The sequence below is a fragment of the Plasmodium yoelii genome, assembly GCF_900002385.2.
Source record: "Plasmodium yoelii strain 17X genome assembly, chromosome: 11".
Classification (NCBI taxonomy): domain Eukaryota; phylum Apicomplexa; class Aconoidasida; order Haemosporida; family Plasmodiidae; genus Plasmodium; species Plasmodium yoelii.
In genome coordinates, this window is record NC_036183.2 from 886,124 (window position 1) to 904,835 (window position 18,712).

The 18,712-nt window shown below is 20.3% G+C and overlaps 6 protein-coding genes across 6 annotated transcripts; 2 read left to right on the plus strand and 4 right to left on the minus strand.

Moving 5' to 3' along the window:
- Positions 1-621: 621 nt before the first annotated feature.
- PY17X_1120100 (uncharacterized protein) lies at positions 622-7,609 on the minus strand (the record flags this gene model as incomplete). Its single annotated transcript, XM_726146.2, has 2 exons — positions 622-7,296; positions 7,394-7,609. 2 exons carry the CDS (start codon positions 7,607-7,609, stop codon positions 622-624), a joined length of 6,891 nt encoding a protein of 2,296 aa, XP_731239.2.
- A 1,402-nt stretch (positions 7,610-9,011) lies between these two features.
- On the plus strand, positions 9,012-9,707 carry PY17X_1120200 (splicing factor 3A subunit 2, putative; the record flags this gene model as incomplete). The annotated part of the gene is made up of 1 exon (XM_726145.1): positions 9,012-9,707. The coding sequence occupies one exon, from the start codon at positions 9,012-9,014 to the stop codon at positions 9,705-9,707; it is 696 nt and encodes a 231-aa protein (XP_731238.1).
- A 575-nt stretch (positions 9,708-10,282) lies between these two features.
- PY17X_1120300 (secreted ookinete protein 25, putative) lies at positions 10,283-11,329 on the minus strand (the record flags this gene model as incomplete). Its single annotated transcript, XM_726144.2, has 1 exon — positions 10,283-11,329. The coding sequence occupies one exon, from the start codon at positions 11,327-11,329 to the stop codon at positions 10,283-10,285; it is 1,047 nt and encodes a 348-aa protein (XP_731237.2).
- A 2,107-nt stretch (positions 11,330-13,436) lies between these two features.
- PY17X_1120400 (ATP synthase-associated protein, putative) lies at positions 13,437-13,958 on the plus strand (the record flags this gene model as incomplete). The annotated part of the gene is made up of 2 exons (XM_022956506.1): positions 13,437-13,515; positions 13,651-13,958. 2 exons carry the CDS (start codon positions 13,437-13,439, stop codon positions 13,956-13,958), a joined length of 387 nt encoding a protein of 128 aa, XP_022812402.1.
- Positions 13,959-14,328: 370 nt separating this feature from the next.
- PY17X_1120500 (conserved Plasmodium protein, unknown function) lies at positions 14,329-15,144 on the minus strand (the record flags this gene model as incomplete). The annotated part of the gene is made up of 1 exon (XM_726142.2): positions 14,329-15,144. The coding sequence occupies one exon, from the start codon at positions 15,142-15,144 to the stop codon at positions 14,329-14,331; it is 816 nt and encodes a 271-aa protein (XP_731235.2).
- Positions 15,145-16,020: 876 nt separating this feature from the next.
- Positions 16,021-18,537, minus strand: PY17X_1120600 (conserved Plasmodium protein, unknown function; the record flags this gene model as incomplete). The annotated part of the gene is made up of 1 exon (XM_719399.2): positions 16,021-18,537. One exon carries the CDS (start codon positions 18,535-18,537, stop codon positions 16,021-16,023), a length of 2,517 nt encoding a protein of 838 aa, XP_724492.2.
- Between the last annotated feature and the right edge of the window lie 175 nt (positions 18,538-18,712).

Sequence of the window (18,712 nt, forward strand, 5' to 3'; positions counted from 1 at the left end):
AAATAACAAAAGTAAATATAACATATAACAGACAAAATTGGATATATATATATGTGAAAATTATAATTTAAACGAATGTTTATTTTGTTACATTATTATTTATTTGTATTTTAAAATAGGATACAAAACTGCAAATGTACACATATACCTGGCCCCTTATATGTTTAACGATTTTTTTTTTTTTTTTTTTTTTTTTTTTTTTTATATTCCCCTTTGTAATTATTATTTATTTTGAATTTTTGCTATTTTAATTGCGTTTTATTTTAGCAAATTATCATGCATATATCGTACATAAAGGAAAACAGGATGTATAACAAATTTTTCAAAATTTTGTAAATATTTCACATGTATATATAAAAGTTTGCATATTAATGACATTTAAATAAATGCCAAAATTTTTGATAATAAAATGATAAAAAATGATAAAAAAATAAAATATAGCAACAAAAAATGTGCTCAAATGTAACAAAATATGGCATAATAATGATGAGATAAATAGTACAGAGCATGGAAACAAAAAAAAGGGAAAAAAAATTAAAAAAATAAAAAAAATAAAAAAAATAAAAAAAACAATATTTGAATTTTTATATATTTTTAAATTTTTTTAAACAACCATGCAAACTATTTTATATTTTGTGGTATGTTTTTTATAATTGTTTTATAAATTTCATGAATATTTTTCGAAGATATATTTTCTTTGCAGTCTTGTTTTAAATATGACATATTTTCTTTGGCACCAAAAAAGTTAATTATAAAAATTAATTTTTGTTTTATCTTTTTCTTTATATATTTAAAATAATTAACATATTGAATAATACACAATACACAAAAAAGGGCTGCTAATGAGGGTCCCTCTTTTTTTACTTCCACATTTGGCATTCCCACATTTGGCACTTCCACATTTGCTATTTTTGCTTTCATACCATTTAAATAAGTATAGAATTGTTCTTTGTTGTGGTTTTTATTATAATATATATCTTTAAAAAATGGGAAAATAATTTGTGTTTTTTTTCCTTTTATTTTATTTTTTGTTCTGTCTCTTTCTTCAGTTTTTGACGCAAATCCAAATAAAATTGAAATGATGGTTAAAAGATATTTGCTATAAAATTTATTTTTATTTATATTTTTTTTTTTTTTTTCGAAACTTAATTTAATGGAAAACAAATAATAATATATATTAAAAAATAAATTTATTATCTCTAAAAATACATGAATATTATTTTTTTTATCATAAAAATTTAAGTTTATTATATTTCCCGTCCCCATATTTTTTACTTCGCTTTTTACTTCGCTTTTTACTTCGCTTTTTACTTCGCTTTTTTGTTCGCTTTTTTGTTCGCTTTTTTGTTCGCTTTTTTGTTCGATTTTTACTTCGCCTTTTTGTTCGCTGCTTCCGACTTCGGAATGGTCTCGATTTTTGGCATAAAGCAAGGTGCATTTTCCATAAGAATGATTTATAAAATTACTAATTTGTATGTATATATCTAAGTTTTGATTGTGTCGAAATATAAATAGTTCAATTTGATTGGCAAATATTTTGAAATTTATTTCACATAATAATTTTAGTAATAATTCATAAAAGAAATGTGTCAAAACGTCAAGGTCGTTTAGAATATCATTTTTTAAGCACCCACTTTGTTTAACTAATAAATCGGCATCGTCATTATCGTCGACATTATCGTCGACATTATTACCTCCATCTTTTTCTTCATCTTTTTCTTCATCTTCATTGTCATGCCAAATTCGACTGAGCCCTTTTAATGATTCTTTTTTGTGTCTAATATCAGTTTGTGTATCTTGAAGAATGTAATTTTCTGAAGCAACGCCCTTAAATTTTTTTATCTCAAAAAATGAAATATTATTATTTATTTTATTTTTAAAAATAATTGGAATGTCTTTGTGAAGTATATTATTTATATTCCCAATAAAGGAATCAATATGATCTTTATAAATATGATCTTTATAAATATGTGTATGTTGAAATATACTTGTGTTGCATTTATTTTGGTTGCATTTATTTTGGTCTGTTTCATTATTTTTATAACATCCTTGTTCTTTATTTGTGAACTGAAATATATGATAGAATTCTGAAAATATATCACAAAAAAGGATTAAAAATTTGATGGTATATTTAAAATATCCAAGATAAAAATAAGAAATAAGCATAAAAAAAGCAAAATGATAATAAGAAAAATTGAAAGAAATTTGATCAAAAAAATATCTATATATTTTTAAAAAATGGAAATATAAAGAATTATTTAAAACAATTAAATAATTCGAATTATCAAATAGTAATAATTTGTAACATGAAGTTAAAATATTTTTTATAAATGGGTAATCAGCGAATAAAAAATGGCCTTTTCTATGAAAAGATAAAAAAAAATCTTTAAAAAAAAGATATTTTTTAAAAAAAGAAGTTTTTTTTAAAAAGGGAGGCCTTTTAAATAGGAATAAATATAATAGGAAAGAATATTCCTTGGGTATTTTATATTTTTGTGATATTATGTTTTCTAAAAAAAATATTTTGTCCAAAAAAAAGTGATAAATTATAAGCATTATCACAAAATAATAATTAGTTCCATTTCCCATTAACTTAAATAACAAAAAAAAAATCATTGCATTATTTTCAAAATTTGTTTTATTTCTTAAAATAGTATTATAATTATTATAAAAATGATATAAATTTTTTTTGAAAATTGTTGTATAGTTATCATTTTTGCAAACAATATATTTCTTTCTACATATATTTTTATTTGTATAAATTTTATTTCGAAATGTTCTCTTAGTTAATAATAATAACAAAAAAAATAATTCTTTTGATCTGTGTTTTTTAAAAATATTTAAAAATAACAATATCGTTTTCTTCCATTTCAATTCTACCAAAATGTGGAATAATTTATATAAATTTTTTTTTTTTTTTTTTTTTAAATTATTTTTACACAATTTTTTATCTCTTTTACTAATATATTCCAACAATTCAACACATATATGTTCATCCCATTCATTATAGATATATTTCATGTCTTCCCTTTTCTTTGTACAATAATAATAATAATCATTATTATTATTATCGTTTTTTCTATAGCGCTTATTTAATATACCCCTTTTGCACACATAGGAATATTTCCCATATAAATTAAATATATTATATTTACAATTGAATTGTTTTTTTATTTTCATCCAAATTTTATAACAACATAAACAATAGTATAATTTATTATCATAACAAAAAATTTTGAAATAACTATTACATGAATCAGCCTTTTCAACATTGTCATATTTATCTTGAAATAACTTATAGTATTTTCCCGATATCCCTCTCCAAATTTTTTTTTTTTTTTTTAAATAAGAATATTTCTCTAATTTAATTTTACACAAAAGATATGCAATCTTAATAAAATTAAACAAATCTAAATTTTTAAAATAGATTAGTCTATTATATTTATTTTTTTTTTTTTTTAAAAAAACGCTGTTTCGTAGATCAATATATTCATTCAATACGTCATCAAAATGGTTGGAATAAAAATTTGTTTCGATTTCGTTTTTTTTGCTTTTTTTGCTTTTTTTTTTTTGCAACGAATTTGATGGTATAAACTTGTTATTTGTCTTATTTAATAAATATCCATCATCACATTTGGCAGATTTGGCAGATTTGGCAAATTTGTCAAACTTGGAAAATTTGGAAAATTTGTCACATTTGACAAACCCGTTTGGGCCATAACTCCATAAACGAAGATATTTATTCTTTTTGTCATCATCTAAAGTGGAATTATTTTTATTTATTTTAATGTAATTAATATAGTCACATAAATAAATAAAATTAAAAAATTTTTTAATAATTGATTTAGGATTAACATATTGTTCAGTGGTTATAGTATAATATATTCCCAACAAAATATCTAATAAAAAAATATTTTTATTTTTGATTGTACTAATTAACTTATTATAATATTCTATATCTGTATTGGTTATAAAATTTACAATACGTTGACATGAATTTTGTTCTTGATTTATCATGTTTTTTTTTTCATATTTTGTAGAAATCGAATCGGGGCTATAACTATTTCCATTGCCTACGCCATAATTTGTGTAAAAAGAATGTATCCACATATTATTATGAAAAAACGGAGACAAAATTTCAAATAAAAATAAATATTCATATAATTGTTTGTATTTATTTATATCAATAATATATACTCCTTGTAATATTTTTTTATATAGATATAATTTATTTGTAAATTTAAATAAATCTTGAATAGTTATATTTTTTTTTATATATTTTAAATATTCTATATTATTTCGTTCTTTTTTAATATTGTTTATTAAAAAAATGGTTTTAAGAATGTTGTCAAAATTTTTAATATTATATTTATTATTTCCTAAATTTATAGATCTTGAAATAAAATGTGACGAATTCAAATTAGTACTTTTTTTTATTTCATAAAAAGACGAAATATTATTTTTATTTTGTTCTTTCACCAAATTGGTAGTAAAATAAATTGCATATTTTCCTGCTTTTTGTTTTATTAATTTTAATAAAAAATTTTTATCAATTTTTTTTTTTTTTTTTTTATTTAAAAATATTATATTATTATATATCATAAGAAGCTTTTTTTTTTCTTTTTCTTCCATTTTAAAAAATCGTAAAGCAATCAAAGAATTTATATTTCGATATAATACCATAGATTTTATAATGCTACGATTTTGAATTTTCAAAAAAAAATTGTTTTTTTTACCAATTTCAGAATTATTCAAATTTATATAATTAAATCTATATTTCGTCTCCATCCTAGTATCATAAAAATAACATTTTTTACTGTCTATACACATTTTATTGTTTGCATCACCAATATGCCCAATATATGAACCATCACATTTGCAGTTGGTTTTATATAAGATATTATACGAGTTGCTTCTTAAAATTGTGTACCCTTTTTCATTTTCATCGCTTCCCTTTTCATCGCTTCCACCTTGATGCGTTGGGAAATTTGTAAATGAGGTATGGTTTCTGTGTGTATAATTTGAAATTATAATTTCGAGAAATAGGAAAATATAAAAATAATATAAAATTTGGAATAACAAATATTCGTCATTTTGAATAAACTTAATAAATAAATCTCCATTTTTTAAATCCTCATCACTAATTAAAGGAAAATATTTCTTGTCTTTTTTTAAAAATATTACAATGTTTATAATCTTTTGAAAAATATATTTATATTTATCTATGACAACTTTTAGTATTCTATATAATTTTTTTATTTTTTTAATATTGAAATGAAAAAATAAAAATGCATTATCACTAATATTATATGTATTATCACAAAAAAAATTAAAACCCTTTTGATATATACAACTTTTATCAGCTAACAAAATTGTGTTCTTGCCATGTTTGTTGCCCTTAAATTTTGCAAACATCTTTTCAATATTGATTTTTATTTGCTCTATACTTTTGATTAAAACATTTTTAGCGTTTTCAAAATTATATAAATTAGTAATTATATTATCATAACTATTTATATTTTTTTCAATAAATGAAAAAAAGTTAGGATCATAATATTTTGAACTTGTATCTTTTTTTTCATTTTTCATATAGTTTTTAAAAATGTTTATAAATAAATAAAAAATTAAAATATTAGATTTATTTAGTTGATTATTTTTTTTTTTTTTTATATGATAAATTATATATTTTATTAATTCATAATTTTGTTGAAAATATATTTCACATAAATAAAAATAACTTTTTTTTTTATTTTGAATATTATTTTGATAATAATTTGGATAAATAAACATACTGTCTTTTATATTAAAATTAAAATATATATCATTATCCATATTTTCACAATAATATAATATATATAATTTATTTTTATATTTTATAGAATCAATTATTGTATCATGTAATAAATAATTTTTATATTTATTTTGTTCAATATATATTTTATTTTCACAATTTAAAGATTTGTTATATTTATTAGTATTTTCTTTTTTTGTTGTTGTATTGTTTAAAAAATCAGAGTCTTCTATTTTATTATTTATTAAATTTTGAGAAATAGAATTATTTAATTTATCAACAATTTCTATTTTCTCTGTACATAAAAACTCAAAATTTAAATTTATAATTTCTTCTATATTTATAGTTTTAATATTAATTATAAATATTTTTTCATTCCTTATTCTGTTCAATATATCTTTTGTATCATTCAAATTGTTTAAGATAAAAGATAGACACTCAATAATTTTATCGTTCTTTAATTCATTTTTTTTTAACTCACATTGTAATTTTTCGCTTATAAAATTTCGAACATTATTTATATCTCTTTCTAAATTTGCCTCATCCATTTTTTCTTTTTCCCCATAACCCAAAACCCCGCCACTCCCACTATTTCCATATGTACCATTTTTATTATTTCCACTATTTCCATCATCAAAGTGTGCAAGCGGATGTGTTTGATTAAAAATGATAAAATGCGAATTTGTAAATTTGTAACAAACATTTGAATTAGGCCTCAATACCAAATTGAAGGTTGTAAATTTTTCTAAGATCTCGTGTATTATTGTAATAAAATATTTATTATTAATAAAATATTCTTTACACAAATTAAAAGAAAAAAAAGAATTTTTTATTTTATCGCATAAGTTATTGTTACTATTACAATTGGTTGTATTAAAAAAAAAAAGATAAAAAAAATAATAAGAAGAATAATAAAAAACTAAAGTATTTATCACCTTTTCATCATTACTTAACCAAATACGTCCATTTTGTCGTAAACTTAATATTCTATTCCCATTTTTTTTTTTTTTTTTTATATTTAAAAATATAGATTTATAATAATTTTTATTTTCCTTTGTTCCTATATTTTTTAAATTATTTATTTTATTATTCTCTCTTTTTAAAAGAATATCTTCTAAACTAATAATTGTATTATATTTTTCACATGTTACTAAAATGTTGTTTTTTGATATTTCGATATTATTAATTGGACCATTTATTTTATCAATAACTAATATACAATCTTTTTCATTTTCAATTTCTAATTTTTTATTTAAAATAAAACATGATAATATCCCATCTAAATCACCAATAAATAAATATATAATTTGATTCTCTTCATTTACTATAACGTTAATACTACTTATAGTATTTTTATGATATTTATTTTGTAGCATAAATATATTTTCTTTCACACATTTTAATTTTACCTCTTTTTTTGTTATTAATTTGTATTCTTTTATTAGAAATATTTCCCCATTGCTTGTCCCATGAATTAGCAACTTAAGTTTGTCTACAATCAAAATCTGTGAAAAGGAGAAAAATGAGAAAAATGAGGAAAAAGGGGGAAAAATTAAAATAAAAATGCGAAAAAATGAGAAAAATACAGAACAGAATGCTAACCTTTGTAATAACTGCAGATGTTCGACTTTTAATTACACTTACAAAATGAATGTGATCAAAAAAACATGATCCGTTTTTCTTAAAAACAAATATTTTTCCATCTGTTGATCCAATGTAAAAATATAATTTATTAGCATATAGGCAAAAAAATAAGATTTCATCATTTTTATTTTTTTTGTTTGCATTTAATTTATATAAGATAGAAAATGCTTTCATTTTTTTATATTAGACATCTTCTGTTCATTTCTAAAATGGGCAGTTCATTCTAAATGCGTAGTTCATTTCTCTTCATATTAATCTTTGTATTTCACTTTTTATTTATTCAGACAAAAAAAAAAAACGCAAACAAATATATATATAAATGTTGTGTGCTATATCTCTATTAATTATATGCATATTTAATTTAAGCTCATAAAATCATTGGTAATTATTTATTATATATCTATGTAATTTTGTAATTTCGTAGCTTTTATAATAACATATATTGTTTTATATATTCTTGATCACACAATTTGGGAAACACATTATATATTTTGAATTTTTTATGTATTAACAAGTCTGGTTTAAAAAGAAGATCCATTTTATATGAATAAAAAAATTATTACATTTTAAATTTTAACATCTTTATAGAATTTGGAACATATTACATATGCATGTATGTTTATGTATATGTATATGTATGTATATTATGCTGGTTTTATTTGAATTTCATTTTTTTTTTTCAAAATCCATATTTTTTAAAATGTATACATATCCTTATATTTTGAATGTTTAAACAAATTTAATTATTTTTTTAATTAACAAAAATACTATATCTTCAATTTTTCGTTCTTTTTGAGTTATTACTATGTAATAATAATTATTTTACCAGCTTTTATTTTTATTGTAATAAAAAAAAATTGAGTATAATTGTTATAGTATAATACTATTTATCACCTACCAGCAAATTTTTAAGGATTTAAAAAAAAAAAAAAAAAAAAAAAAAAAAAAATAATAATACATTCATATATATACATATTTTTATTTAGTAAAAAATGATAATGAAAAAATGTAAAGTAATACAACAATAATACATTTATAGTTTTATTATATATATTAATATTACCAAAAATTATGAAATTCGAATTAAATTATATTTTATAAAAATTAAATATTTTTCCTTTTTTATGGAAATAATTATATCATCTCTAATTTAATTTAAATATAACAAGGAAAATATCTGATAAAAGTTAATAAAAGATTTACCATTTCGTTTTTCACCATATATAGAGAAAAAGAAACCCTAACAAATAAAACAATGCGAAACGAAGAACACAATAATAATAATAATTTAGAACATAATTTATACTAAGTTTATTCGAAATTATAGTACAATATAAAATGTTCAGTGCGATGATAATATAATATATCACGATTTCATATTGCATACTTTTATTTTCTTAACAATGAAATATTTTGTTGTGTAACTATTTTTGCATAACGATAAAACTGTGTATAAATATTTTTTTCACAAATACACTTTTGCAATTTATCTATAATCGACATTTTATATTTCTTGCTAAAGTACAGACATATATAAATTAATAATATATAACTTATTATAACACATTAAAAAAAAATGGATTTTCAAAATCGAGTGGGACATAAAACAGGTAGTGGTATGCCACTAACCAGAGAAGATATAAACCAAGAAAGAAAAGAAAGATTGAAACAATTAGCTTTAGAAAATATTGATATAACTAAAGATCCTTATATATTGAAAAATAATGTTGGTATGTTTGAATGTAAATTATGCTTAACTTTGCATAATAACGAAAGCTCGTATTTGTGTCATACCCAAGGAAAAAAACATCAAATTAATTTAGCACAAAGATTGTTAAAAGAAAAAAATGAAATAATGATTAATAAATCAAGCAAACCACCACCTGAACAAAAAAAAATTATAAAAATTGGAAAACCTGGATATGATGTTACAAAAGTTCGAAATAAAAAAAATCAACTTGGAATATTATTTGAATTATCTTTTCCAAATATAAAAGAAAATACTAAACCCAAATTCCGATTTATGTCTTCTTTTGAACAAAAAATTGAACCAGCTGATAAAAAATATCAATATCTATTATTTGCTGCAGAACCTTATGAAACAATTGCTTTTAAAATACCAAATCTTGATATAGATGAAAATGACGATTTCTACTATAAATGGTTTGAAAAAAAAAAAATTTTTGTTATGCAAATCCATTTTCAAAAACATCCTGGACATTTTCCTATTCGAAATAACCCTAATCTTTTACCAGCTCACATGCAGTGGTAACACATGCAGTCTATATTTCATATTATTGACATATAGGAGCTGTTAATTTTTTTTTGTTTTTCAATTGCAATATAATTAATTATTATTTTTTTTAACATAATATAATTTTTTAAAAAACGTACACATATATATAATACAGTATGCTACTTTTATAGCATATTTGTTTTCTTTGTTTCTATATATTTATTTTTTTTAAAATTTAATTATAAAAATATGTAATTTGGAATCTTTGAGTTCATATTTCATTGGAATGATGCACATGTACATAGTGTGCGTCTTTGCATACACTATGGATTATATGATTTTCATTTCGTTTATATCATTGTGATTACTATAATAGCGTTTCTCTATTTTAATTATTATTATTATTATTTTCTATGTATATATACGTTTTTTTGGTACCGAATAAACTTGACATATATATATGTATATATATTCATTATATGTACATAAAAGGTGGATATATATTATGGTCTACAATTTTTTATGTAGATGAAAACAAATTAATAAAAATAACTATCATCATAACTGTTTCAAAAATTTAATCACTATATGCTTTGCTTTACATATAATTATTACAAACTATAAATGATAATTGCTATAAATACAAAAACAAACATTAATTTAGAGGCTATACTATTAGACATTAACAATGTGTAGTTTTTTGTGCATTCTTCTAGATCTTTCTTAACTATACTTTGCTTAAAATCAATAAATATTTTTTCGCGATATATTCTGTCTTTCATTTGACGTATGTGTTTTTTTAATGCATCCTTATTACCATGTAGACCATTAATATTTACAATTACCATACAATTAGTCAAGAATTTTTCTAATTTATTAACCTTGAATATATCTTCGCTTATTTTATCTACTGTAATAAAATGTTCTTTAATATCAATTCCACTTTCCACAATTGATTCATATATTTTAGACAAATCGTTTAAGTTATTATGACTATTTCCGCTCTGTAAATTAGTATTATTATCCGTAGATGCATTATTATTTTCTTCAGCTGGGGTATTACCGTCAATAATGAAAATCGCATCAGTAACAGGAGCGGTAATTTTATTTTGGATCAACTCACATTGATTCAGTTGGGCTTCAAACGACCCTTGTGCTAATTCAATCCCATCTGAATGTATTTTATCTACACTTCCATATATATCAACCATTAATTTAACATTAGTATCCTTATTTTCATGTTTTGAAAAATGTATCTGCATAAATATATAACCATTTCTAAAATTGTCCATGCTTACATCAATACTCTCATTATATAAACCATATAATTCGTGCATGCATGTTGTATACTTGTTCAAATTAGTAGAAAATGAATTACTAATCTCTCCAATTTTGTTATATAAATAGTCTTTGTTATCTTCTATAAATCGTGGTTCCTTGAAGCGCGGATTATAGTGACATAGGTTTGGAATCCGGTAATTATCATATTCAATTTTCTCATGTAACATATCTCCATCAGGAACCGTTCCATTTAAAATAGTGTCTACATCTATTAGGTCTAGTGCTATTTCATCTGTATTACCAGAACCATTTATCGCATTCAAATTCAAAAAAAAAAATATAAGGAACAACGATAGGAAAGTACATAACTTTATCATTATCGTTTTTTTACTTGAAAAATAAAATAATAAGTCTTAAAAGAAACAAACCCACAAAACAGGTTATTATTATATATATTTAATTGTCAATAAAACAATGTATTAAATATTTTTTTAAATATAAAGCAAAATAATAATAACAAATTCCTTTAAGAATGTTTTAATATTACAAATAAATGTTAATTTAAAAAAATTAGTTTTAAAAGAATGTAGAAAATATTGTCATAAAATAAGTAATTAAATAAACAAATAAAATTTAAAAGAATATTTTATATTTTTTTAACAAGATATAAAAATATATTTCAAAAATAATATTTATTAAAAATCAATATTATAAACAAATATATATATTAATTACTTATTATTTGTTTTTTTTTTTTTTTTATCTTGGTTATATTTTTTTTTTTTTGGTGATGATTCTTTCGTTAATTTCCTTTTTGGTGTTACATGGCTAGTTGGTAACTACATTGAGGATATGAACGTACATGTTTACAACCATATAATATATATATATGTACGTGTGTGCAATATTTTTATGTTTTTTTTATTTTTTAAGTATTTGGGGTAGCTATTTTTTTTTTTTTTTTCAGGTAGCTAAAAAATCGCTATATTGTCTATATTTTTTTTTTTTAAATATATACTTTGAATTTCAAATAAATACCATTGTTCTTATCCCATTGCATATGTACACATAGATCTAGCCTATTAATTAGTGGATAAACAAGCACATATGTATATATTCATAGAGATAAATCTATTTATATATCAGTATGCTCTTTGCATATGGTTATAAACATATAATATTTTATATATAATATTCATTATTTATTGTTTTTTTTTCGTTAACAAAAAAGAACAATATTTGTCATTTCCTCTCCTATTGGAATAATACAAGACTCACAATTTCATGATATTTAAAAAGAAAGAGATTCAGTGTAAATTACATGTTCTATATTTTTCTTATTAAAAATTATTTATTTTGAAATGTTTTATCTCAATTTTTTTTAAATATAAAGATGGGTGAATATACCCAATTTGTAAAGATACGATAAATATGCATATTAATGGGGCTTATAAAAATAATATGTCTTTTCCAAATCTTCTGTGGGCATTTCCATTGTATATTATTGTATATATATATATGCATACATACATGTATATAATATTTTATTAATATTCGGATGTGTGTGCAAACAGAACAAGGTATAATATTTCGAACTAAAAATTATCATATTTTAATATAGTAATAAATGTAAGAGCAAATAAAACATGTTTCATTTTGAATCTTTACCAATTTTACAATGGGTTCCTGTAATAGCATTTTGAAATTTTTATATATGATGATAAACATATATATACACATGTGTTCCCTTTTATTGTGTATTTTTATTAAATAAAATAAGGATCTAATAAAATAAATGGTTTTTCGACATTAAATATATTTTATAAATAGTTTCAACAATAATAACATAAATCATTTAAAATTTATTAGGTTATTTATTTTTTAAAAAAATTAATAGCATAGTCTTATATCCATCCCACTAACGCACGTGCACAAAAAAAAATATTATATGAACAATAAATATAAAAGCATATTGGGAAAAAGGAACAATAATTTCACCAACCAATATTTATTGATTACAACAAAGGTATATTTAAAAAAAAATTATGCAATGAGAAAATATAATAAATGTTATTTGTAAATAAAGGGAATGAAAGAAAATATAACAATATATATATTATCATATATCCATGTATATTCATTACCCATTTTTGAGTAAAATCGTAATCAAAATTTTTAATAAAATTTGTATATAATTGAAATATATAACATATTATTAAATCTTCCATCATACAGAATTTTTAAATATCCAGAAACAATAATTTATATGACCCTTTCCACGTATATGTATATATATATAATACATTGTAGTGTATACACATGATTTTTTTCTTATAGAAAATGCCTTAAACGCCTAAAGAAGGGGGGTCTCTTTATTAATGAATAGCCATAAGCCATAAGCCATAAGCACTCTTTTTCGAGTATTTTCTTTGCTTAGCTTATTTTCTTACTTTTTAATTATATATATTTTTATGTGTTTTTTAAATGTTAAATCTTATTCCCAAAAGAATCCCATCAACGTCTTTGCTTTATGGGAAAAGACCAATCCAAAGGATCCAAGTTGGTAAGATGAAAAATAATAAAAAAAAATAGGATAAAAATATACACACATAAAGATATATATAAATTAATGAATGTATTTACGGATATATAGATGGTGTGTGAACAAGTTTTATGTTTCTCCAACTTTTAATTTTAGGGAAAGATAAACATGTTTTGGAATTATGTTTAAGCGATATAAACTCGATTTATAATGATATTGACACAAATATCGAATTACAAAATAAGGATTATAATCCATTAAAATATAATAAATATATAAAATACAAAATGTCTGCTTTAGATTTAATTGAAACTTATAAAAATGAAGAGAACAAGAAAACAGCATTAACAAATGTTAAATGGTATTCTAAAATTCGGGATTATTTTTTTATAAATTTTAGCAAAAATCAAGTTGAATTAAAAGAAAAGATTGTCCCAAATTTTTTCTACCCAATTGAAAAATGATATTCTTACTGCATTATACTATGTTATATTAATTTTTTTCCTTTCTTTATTTTTTTTTCCATTACATTTTATTTAAGGGACCCTATTTTATTATATATTTGTTGTAGTAGAAAATATAAATTGCGTAGTTAACATTTTCGTTGCATATAACGACGTTGATTTTGATATGCCTACTACTTAGTGTAAGTTTATGGTTTTTTAAACAATATATTTTTTGAGCATACTATATAGAAGCATTTATAAATTTTTATTAAAAAAAAAAAATCCCAATTTTTGTGTAAATATATATATTTGGGAGTTACATCATAATATGATGAAATAAATGTATGCATATATGTATGTCTATGAAATAATTTTTTTTTTTAAAAATCTAAACGATAACCGAATTTTTATTGGAAAAGTTATTACCAGAATCATTCTCTATCGCTATACGCTCTTCATCATTGTTAAAATAAAAATAGGTACTCCATTTATTTTTGTCATAAAAATCAAAACTCATAGATTTAACTGGTAATATATCACTCATATAAAATATGATGACATTTTTTGCTTGTTTATTATTTCCATTATTATTTATTTCATCATTTTGATTTTCTTTTTTTTCTGGAACTATTGTATCATCAACTGTTTGCTCCCGTTTATTTTCTAACAATTTTTTATGATAATAATATTTTGAATTGGCAACATCACGAAATTCTTCAATTTTTTTTATGTTTTTAAATGAATTTATTACATTATTTTTTTCGTCTATAAATAGTTTTATTATTTCGTCTTCGGATAAATCTTGAAAAAATTTAATTTTATTTCTAGGAACATATGTATTTATTACATTTTTTAAATGTTTCTCATTTGATAATATAGTTAAAGCAGTTCTAATAAATTCCTCTTTATTTTTATACATAATAAAATTATCTGTTAACAATTGTATAATATTTTCCATTTTTATTATTTTATCATAAATAATATCATTCTCATAAATATAAGCTTTTAATTTTAAATAACGGAAAAAATTATTAGTCCATACCCAATACATTTTATTAACATAATTGTTCATAAATTCAACGTCTTTTTCTGAACACTCATTAGCTTCATTTACTATATTTTTTATTTTTTCATAATCATTTAATTCAGAGGAAATAACAAAAAAAGGTACCAAATAAAATATATATAATCCCACTACCTTCATTTTAGACACATTTTATGGATATTATATGGGGGATGAAAATTAATAACAAAGATAAGACTCAAATTGAAATAGAAACAAAAAAAAAAAAAAAAAATGGAGTGATATACTATTTTCAAATACTTTATAAGAAATTATTTTTTTTAAAATTATATAAATAAATTTTATTATTTTTAATAATTATTCTGTATACATAATAAAATATACCTTAACACCCATTTTATAAAAAGGGGTAAAAGTTTGCTTGAAATTAGTTATAAAAATGTTATATTTTTTTGAAAAATATTTTATTATATTTATTTTGTTTTTAAATAAATTAAAACAGAGAAAACAACTTTTTTTGTAATGTTTTTTTTGTGATGTTGTTTTGTAATTTTTTGTAATTTTTTTTATGATGTTTTTTTATAATTTCCTCTGGTTTTATAGAATTTGCTCTAATTGCATCAAATTAAAAGGAACGAAAAAGTATACAAAAAAAAGACAATTTTTAAATTATAAAAACAAATTTAAAACAAAAAAAATATCTATATGTACATGTTTAGCACTAATTTTTATGAGACCCCAAAATGTGTAACTTGAAATAGACAATTGCAGCACTCATAAGATTTATATGCAATTAAAAAATTAAACATAAAAATGTAAAGGTGTAAAAATGTAAAAGTGTAAAAATATATTTATAAAAACAAATTAAAACATAAAAATGTAAAGGTGTAAAGGTGTAAAAATATGTTTATAAAAACAAATTACAATTCGGGAATAAAAACAAAAAAGGTTAAAAGTATTTTTCGACTTTTTACCACCTGGCTAAATTTGGTTTGTGCCATCCATTACAAATAAGGTCTATCATTTTTTTTTTTTTTTTTTTTGTTTAAAAAATATTTATTTGTTGCTATTCAAACTGTTTATCATAAATATAATATTTAATATGTTTACACAATCCTTTTTATTCGTAATATTGTTACTAAAAAGATGCTCATAATTTTTATAAAGATAATTCTTAAATGAGCCAAATATTTGATAAAATAGGGTTGATGTTGAATTATTAATTAGATTATCATGAATTTGTAATTTTTTAAATGATGATACAAATAGACATAAAATGTGGCATACTCTGTTTAAATTTTTAATTTTTTTCAAATTATTGTCTGTATTATTTTTTGTTTCAGAATTATGTGTATCGAAAAAAATTAATTTGGTAAAAAAAATATCTTTTAAAAAAGTTAACATCAAAATAATTGATTTGTTAAAATAAGTAGAAATTATATTGCTATGAAAAATCGAAAAGGACTTATTATTTGTTTCATATATTTTTAAAATATTAATAAAAGTTTTAACTAAATCATGTATATCAATAATGGTAAAAACTGAATTTTTATTATTATCATTATTATTTTTTTCTTGATGAATTGCTAAGCTCAAAAATTTGTTAAACTTATTTAAATAACATAAATAAAATATGGAACTAATTTCTTGGTCTATTAAAAAATTTATAATGTTGTAAAAAATGACTGTATTTTCTCTATTATAGACTATTTTTGTATGTTGTTTATTTAAAATAATTTTATATAAAGAAATAATTTTATCATTAAAATTGTTTTTTAATTCATTTTTATTTCTTGTAATATTTATACAAAATATTGCAAATGTTTTATTATTTTTTTCATTTAAAATTAAATTTTTTACTTTCCCAAAAATTAAATCACAATTTTTTTTTAAAATATATCTATCACACATAAACAATTCAAATATATTGCATATATCAAATAAGTTTATAAAATTTATATATTTTAGTAACAAATAATTGGATAAAATATAGAGAAATTTATTTATATACTTCCATTTTATGCTAGTATAAATAATGACAGCAAAACTGTGAACATTTTCTCGTATATCCATATATTTTTTTTTTTTTTTTATATCTTTATTTAACATTATTGGTTGAATATATAATTCATCATTCCTATCGAAATCGGTATTATTAATGCAATTATTTGATGTGTTATATTTGTAACACGACAATTTATTTTTGTAGACATTTTTAAAATAATAAATTAACTCCTTTTTATTCATAATAGTTTTATTTGTTTCGAATTGATCTATTTTTTCTTTATCCATTTTATATTCATCAAAATTTTTGCTTTCATTAGTTGTCGATTTTATTAAAGTGTGTAAATTATATGAATGTTTTTTTTTTTCATTTTTGGCTATATTTATGCACACATTTGTATTTTCTGAATTGTTCATATTATTATATGACTTACTCACCATTTTTTCAATTTCCTTTTTATCCATTACAATATAATTTTTATTTATTTCATATTTTAAAAAATATTTTTCAATATTTTGTTCTAAATAATTATCACTATTGTCCATAAAATTATAGGAAATGTAAATGTGTGATAAAAATATATAAAAAGGGAAGCATTTTAAATTATAATTTTTTAACAAATTCATAAATGCTGATATATCATGCAAATTAAAACTGTTACTTGAATATTTTAATAATTGATTTTGAATATAATTTATTTCAGTGTCTTTATTTAATTCATTTAAGTTATATATCAGTTTGTAAAAGTTGTTAATATCCAAATTGTTGCTTATTTTGTCCATCTCATATATAAAAAAAGCATTTACACATTCTCTAAAATGAGTATTCAGAATGGAAAGGAAGTTATAAGAAATGTTTGTTGTCTCCATTTTATTCATTTTATATAAAATATCCATGTTAATATAATAAATGAATATATATGCACAAAATGTAATAATTTTATGACTGTTCATAACTTTTTCTTCAAGTAAACATTTTAATATTATCGTTATTTCTTTTAAAGTAAACATGTTTATATTATTAATAAATTGTTTTTTAAATTGTTCATATACTTTTACTTTATAATTTTTTGATAAATTATTTCTTAATTTATGAAAATTGTGTAAAATGCATGAAAAATGGATATAATTTTGTTCACATTCTGCATATATATGAGGTAAAAGAAAATCAATATTTTTTTCGACATTTTTATTTCCTTTATTTAAAGATTTCAAAATTCTTACAATATGTTCAAAACTAATAGTATTTTTTTTATTTTCACTAAAAAATTTGGTGTCCCATTTTTTATAGAATATTTTTGTATTATGAGAAAAAAAACATAAAGAAAATCGAAAATTGTTATTACATTTTTTTTTTTCTTGAAATATAGAGAAACAGTTGCTACTATTATAATTAGTAAAATATGTGTCTTTTCCTTTTGAATATTTTAATATTTGAATTTTCTTTTTTTTATCTATTATTATATTTCCAAATGCTTTTACATCCTTTTTTATACCAGAAAAATTGGGTAATTTAAGTTTTTTATTAACTTCTATAATTAAATTGTCATATTTTCTGTACATAGTCATTGTTCTATTTTTTCTTATTCACACTCTTCCCTTCTATCTAAATTTATAAAATATGAGTGAATATATTTCACCCCTCAAGAAATGAAAAAAAAAAAAAAAGAGGGACAAAACATGCACATGAATCTCATATCCAACTAAATATATGCTTTTAAATGAGCATGTTTATATATAACAT